This window comes from Callorhinchus milii, unplaced genomic scaffold (assembly GCF_018977255.1).
Source record: "Callorhinchus milii isolate IMCB2004 unplaced genomic scaffold, IMCB_Cmil_1.0 Scaffold16, whole genome shotgun sequence".
NCBI classification, from domain to species: Eukaryota; Metazoa; Chordata; class Chondrichthyes; order Chimaeriformes; family Callorhinchidae; genus Callorhinchus; species Callorhinchus milii.
This window is the reverse complement of record NW_024704757.1, coordinates 11,229,690-11,236,139: the sequence shown is the minus strand read 5'-3', so window position 1 is coordinate 11,236,139 and position 6,450 is coordinate 11,229,690. Positions and strand designations below refer to the sequence as shown.

Sequence of the window (6,450 nt, the reverse complement as noted above, 5' to 3'; positions counted from 1 at the left end):
CGGCCCCGGGATCCATTACTGTGAAGCGCTCTGAGATGCCGTCCGGCGTGGAGGGCGCTATATAAATCCAAGTTGTTGTCGTTGTAAAAATCATTAGTTATTTATACATATGGCTTTTACAATCAAGGATAAATGAAACACATTAAAAGTCTGTTTCTCCCCCTCCAATTAAGTAATACATATTGCATTAATCTGTCGTAATTCAAATAGGGATTCCTTCTGGTAACCTTAAGTGCAGCAGGGTGACGCATGGGAACGCCACAAAACAGAGGTTCCTGCTGGTTGATGGAATTTATAACAGGAACCATATTGAAAAATAATGGGAATTAGACCCCCCTCATCAGCTTTCACTCACAAATAATAATTTCAGGTTTAATACTTTTGAATATTTTATTTTCCAGTGCAGATTCATCATAATTTAACTTTGACACACTGGCCTGTTATTAATAAGTAAATTAGTGAGAGAAAAAAACATATGCTTTTTTTCAATAAAATCAGGTTTATTTACTCTCCAGACTCAACAAGGTGAGTTTTCACAATATAGTCACGGTCAGTAATATTTGAATATTTACTGAAAGTTTAACACACAATTCAGTGACTCCAGAGAGTTGTTAATCATCCAGCTGACACAGAACTGCCACACCACGGTTTACCCAGTGTCTTTGTGGCTTGTCTGATGGAAGCTCTATTGAAAGTACATAATTTGTTGAGTGGCCAGTTGTGGATAAGGTACCTCTGCGAGCACTGGTTTTGTAGACTGGACATAAGTATATGTTTTGATGCAGAAATTCTGAACTCTTTCCTGGTTTCAGCCAGATGATGGGCAAACTATCGTACAGAATTTTTGGAAGCGACTCTCCAATAACCATGTTCTCCCTATCCCAGCGAGCTCCTTCCAAAAATAGGCCTTTGACATAGGCTCCGTCTTTTACTTTTTCATTCATGTCATTTTCTTCTTTCATGACCTAGGAAGCACAACAATGTTAGACATCAATAGCAGTAGAAAATTCATTGGATTCCATCTTTGGCTGGAAGATGGTGGCAGTGCTCTCATGCACTTTACGCTGTTGCTCGGGGCAAATCCTCAACTGTCCAGTACCTTAGGGAAGTGCTCCAGATGTGAAAAGCGTTGTATTAATGTAATTTGTTGTTATTGCCCACCAAGAAGCTCACAGGGAATTCCTAGTACCTGCTATCCGTTCCAGGCCTCAAACCTGTGTTTGTCAGATGTCAAATGGACAACTAATGACTATCCTCCGGGGGGGGAGAGGTAAGTGGAGTCTCCTTGGAGCTAGACTGGCTCTAAGGTGACCATGCTTGGCAATGGAATGTTGGAATCAAGTCAACCCTCAGGCTGAGCCAGGCAAGTCCACAGTACTCCATGGTATTGCTGATGACAGTTCAGCCAGCCGGCACATCGGAGGATTTGGAGGGGCAGATGAGTCATTGGGGGCAGGGATTCTTCCCACTCAGCTCCTGTTAAGGCAATGTTACACTAAAACATTTTCAATACATGTGTCAACGGTTTGACTTCAGTTCAATGACCCATCTTAATATATAAACATTCTGCCATGACAACAAATGTAGGCAATCATTCTTACCTCAAATTCAAATCCAATATGATCAATAGGTATAGTGTATTTTCTTGCATAATTCTGTGAAACACCAGTCAAGAAAGACTGAGTGAAGTAAAATCCAGATATCCAAAATACATTTGGTGGTCCATGGTCTATCCAGTCCTACATAGAAATTTCATCATTAGAATGGCATTGCACTAAATAGCTCAATAATTGCATGCATATTCCCTATTTTATTTAAAACTACAGTACCTGAAAAATCTGCAACCTCTGCAGTAAGTCTGACACATAACTGCCCAGCGGTTTGAGTGATGGATAGGACTTGGCTGCCCACATTGATGGAACCTTCCCCATCAGCATACTCTCAAACACATTCTCCAGTTCAGAAGACATTACCACAAGCCCTTTGATAGCTTTACCAATGTTTAGAAGGCTGGTGCGTGCAACTTCGGTGAGCCTGGGAGAAAGAGCGTAGAGTGTATTCCAAAGAAGAAAGTGCTGCAGCATTCCAAAAGGTTTTTATAACAGAACATTTTAACATAAAGTCTTCACAACAGATATTGTTACTTCAGATTTAATCTGTCCATGATAGTGTTATAATTTTAACGCCTGGTTTGTCCCACATTCTATGATGTGAACATTTGAACCAACTAAAGAAATAATCGAGGCTGCCGGCTCTGTTTTCTACAGTGTTAACGCAGAAGACTTGCTTGTATTTAATCTCAAATGATCTCAACACGAGTAATTACACAATGCTGCACCTTGACATTCTGCATCAATCCACTTGTTAATTCCACATGTCCTGCTACTAAGATCACCTATAGGAGATGGTTTCAGCAGTACATTGTATCCCATGCTGTGGCATTACTTGGGCTCCATTCAGAAACTCTTATTCGTTTATAATAATGTGACCATTTGTAATACTATTTAAAGAACTAGTTGTGCAATCTGATATCAGGCATCTTGCTCCTAATGTCTTCACTGTTGGAAGTGATATCACTGGGTTTATTGTACTGAGTTACATGTGAGCTCAGAATAAGGAACAGTCTGAGTGAGGCACAGTATGCTGGTACACTACTGTGAAATGTTGGAATAATGCAGCTTTATGTATTGCTGATCAGATCCAACTCAAATAAATTGTTGGGAGTTTTCTTTTCACCAACAGTATTGGTCTTTGAACTAGAGTTAATCCTACTATTTTTTCCAGAGGACAGAAAAGTTATTGAAAAACTAAATTCTTGGAATATTTGTTTTGGGATAGCTTATTAAATATTTTTTTCTGGGGAAAAAAAGCAAATAGTAGGCTTTATTCAAAAGCCAATCTGTTTGGCACTGGTCCAAGCAGTTACACAATCAAATGCAACAAAATTGAAATTTGCACTATAATAGCTCAGAAGTTTTAGTCGGAAACAATAAGCACTGCCTTGGTTGTGGTAATTGCAGCTTTACGTTTCAGACATTTGGGGTTCTGAAGGCTTATTTCAGACAGAAAGATCAATTACTACACATACCTGTTAAATCGAATAAGTTCCTGTCTGAGAACTGTGTTCATGGATTCCTCATACACCACTGGATACTTTTTGATCACCAGTTCCAAGTTGAAATCATTTGGTAGTTTAGACAAGATGTCTACAGCAATATCTCTAACAGCGTCCTGAAATGATTAGACAATGTTCAAGGGAAGCTGGATTTCGATTGGATTGTTTGATATTCACAATATAAACTATGTAGTTTCACNAAAAAGGGAACAGGTGAAAAACAAAAAAAGCAAAGAGGGGCGGTAGGGTAAACGTTCTGGAAGGTTGAGAGCGGATGGGGCTAAAGGGCCTTCTTCAATCCACTTGTTAATTCCACGTGTCCTGCTACCAAGAGATCTTAGGGGGATCTTATTGAAACATATACGATTCTTAAAGGGCTGATAAAGTAGACACTGAGGGTCTGTTTCCCCTGGTAGGAGAATCTATAACCAGGGGTCACAGTCTGAAAATTAAGGGTCAGCCTTTTAGAACAGAGTTGAGGAAACATTTCTTCACTCAGAGGGTAGTGAATTTATGGAATTCACTACCCCAGAAGGCTGTAGATGCTCTTCAAGGCTGAGACTGATAGATTTTTAAAAAACAGAAGGATTAGGGGATATGGGGATAGGGCAGGTAATTAGAGTTAGGTCTGAAGATCAGCCATGATCTTATCGAATGGCGGGGCAGGCTCAAGGGGCCGAATGGCCTACTCCTGGTCCTCATTCTTATGTTCAAACCATTCTTGTGAACTTGTGACTAGTTGCACTCAATGGCCTGTTACTTAGGCTGTACAGCACCATAAGTAACAAGTGCTCAAACGCAAACAATCCCAAACATGTACCTTACATCTTTACATGTACGCATCTTACTTGGGAAGATTTCCCAGCGCCGCCGGCCTGCCTGGGAAGAGTTAGTAAAACTCCCTCAAACAGCTGATTTGTCTCCTGGTTATCTTTTGTGATGTCGGCATTTTCATGAAGTCCGAAGACTTCCGGATGAGATATGACTGGTAGGTTTCGCAAGTGATCAATGTAGGACTGTATATNAAAAAAATCCAAAGGAATCTTAATACATATGCAAAAAAAGGAGTTAGAGATATAAGTGAAATAAATTGAAAGGAAAAAGGATATTTAACAATCTGTTTAATATTTTCCAGCTATCTGATAACCTAATGGATTAGTGTAACATCCAGTCTGTGGCACTAAACTAGTGTAGACATGCAGTTCACATGTTTGATTCCTGGTTGTAGGAACTCTGCTGATTTTAGCCAGGCCAGGAACTTGAACACTTAATTGTTTTAAAGAGATGCATCTCCATGGCTGGAGAATTTGCCACTGAATGAAACTAGATCATTCTTACTTATCTCCTGGAAGTCAGTTTCAGGCAACATTGACAAGACATTCCTTCAACATCGGCAAAACAACAACAACAAAATTACATTTGTATAGCCCCTTTCACGTTCGGGTGGGGGGGGGGTGGGGAGGTACAGCCCAAAGCCACATTTCGTGATTTTTAACCACAGATTTGGAGCTACAGAAAGTGCTACTAAGATTGCAGGACGTGTTTTGTTGCAGTGGCTGGACAAGCTGACCAGCACTTTGATTTTGAAAGTAAGATGGTGCTTTTTCAGTATTTAACAGAAAGTTTACCTGATAAGAACCATGAAGCGGGACAAAGTATTCAGGGCCAGGAGCAAGCTTATAAAGGTCTTCTTCTATTATGTCTTTGTTGTAAATAATGGTTAGAAGGGACAAAAGCAAGACTCTGTCTTTATCATCCGTCACTCTGCCACCATAGTTACATTCACCTTTAGGAATCAAGACACACACAAATTACACACAGCATTCACAGCAATTGGTAGTTTCTTCCAAAATGTGTTTTCAACTGAGTAGATGGTTGAAAACATCACCTAAACTTCAGTTTCAACTGAGCTGTCAAAAGTGACCACATTACCTGTTAAGTAAATTAAAGCATCCAGTGGTACTTCTTCATATTCATTCAAAAACATTTGGATCTGCCTCATGCTTATTCGCAGATCAGACTCATTAAATTCATAAGGGATATTCCAACCTGCCGAAATTCCAAAGATATGAAAATATTGATCGTAATAAGCCATTAAATAACAATAAGTTAAATATTTACATCAACATCTAGTTTTAACACCCAACTCAACCAAATCCCTTATCAATAAATTTGTCACTTCCCACCTTGATTATTCCAATGCCCTTCCTTGCCAATCCCCAGGGCCACTATTCCTAAAATCCAATTAATTCAAAACTCCACCACCTGTATTCTCAACTGCACCAAATTGCGCATCCCCATCACCCTACGACTTGCCTGGCTTCACTGGCTCCGTTTGCAAATGGATCAATTTCCGGATCATCGCACTCACCTACAAGTCACTTCATTCCCTGGCAGCCCTGAACATCTCTTAACGCGCTTTCACAGCAGCCCTCTACCTGCCCCCTTATGCTCAGCCGGCTCCGAGATGCTACCCTGCATGAAGGGCGCTACATAAATGCTTGTTGTATTTTTTCTGATCTCTGATCTACAAATCAAAATTCCACACAAAATATATAGAACTTATGATGCTCTTCCTACGGGAAAGTTTATAAACACTAGTAGACAATATGATATGAAAAATAGTAGATAATATAATGGAACAAAATGAAACAATCTCATCTGAAAGCTCACCGAGTGCACCAAAGTTCCTCCTCTCTTGGACGAGAGCATGAAAGAAACAAAGCCCGAAGAGAAGCTTTTGCCAGGCTTCTGGTTTGTCACAGCTGCTGAAGAAGGTAAGGTCCGAGATTGGGTCATTGAGATATGAACGGAGCATGTTCGCCCTGAGACCCTTCGGAGGTTCGTTGGTCATCTTTATTCCGTTCTGGAGGATGCTGACAGGAAACTTATCCGATGGGTAACTCGTCAGCCACAACCTAGGAAGACGGGTTTTGACAGCAAAATAATATATCGTTTTTATAAAGTAGTTGCCTCAGCCTGCCAGTGGTCAAGCTGTACATCTCTCACCCCCTTCATCCCAATGGAACACTCATTGGCAATTGATGTCACTGAAACCCTGCTTTCTGGAACTCACTCCCAATATCCCACTCACTTAATGCCACCCCTCTCCCCCCACCCCTTTATCACAGAGGGCAACAATGTCTGCAAATGAGGCAAAATTCTTCAGGTCGAAACTCAATGGTAGAAGTACCAATTAACACATCTGATTATTGAGCATGTCTGAAGAACTGACAGATCTGGGGCTATAAATACTTATCAAAACAAAGAATGAATCTGCATATTGTTGGATTAATATATTGCAATCACCATTAACTTCTACCGTATCAGAACTA

General features: G+C 40.3%; 1 protein-coding gene across 1 annotated transcript in view; it reads right to left on the bottom strand.

The window, feature by feature from the left end:
* Window positions 1–352: 352 nt before the first annotated feature.
* Window positions 353–6,450, bottom strand: part of dnah3 (dynein axonemal heavy chain 3) — a 48,024-nt gene continuing 41,926 nt past the window's right edge. Inside the window, exons 53-60 of the mRNA XM_042341172.1 lie at window positions 5,789–6,033; window positions 5,048–5,164; window positions 4,744–4,901; window positions 3,964–4,131; window positions 3,089–3,231; window positions 1,830–2,034; window positions 1,602–1,739; window positions 353–965 (exon numbers count right to left, since the gene is read on the bottom strand). Of these exons, the coding sequence (XP_042197106.1) occupies window positions 612–965; window positions 1,602–1,739; window positions 1,830–2,034; window positions 3,089–3,231; window positions 3,964–4,131; window positions 4,744–4,901; window positions 5,048–5,164; window positions 5,789–6,033 (1,528 nt within the window). The 3' untranslated portion in view covers window positions 353–611. The remainder of the gene's footprint in view (window positions 966–1,601; window positions 1,740–1,829; window positions 2,035–3,088; window positions 3,232–3,963; window positions 4,132–4,743; window positions 4,902–5,047; window positions 5,165–5,788; window positions 6,034–6,450) is intronic.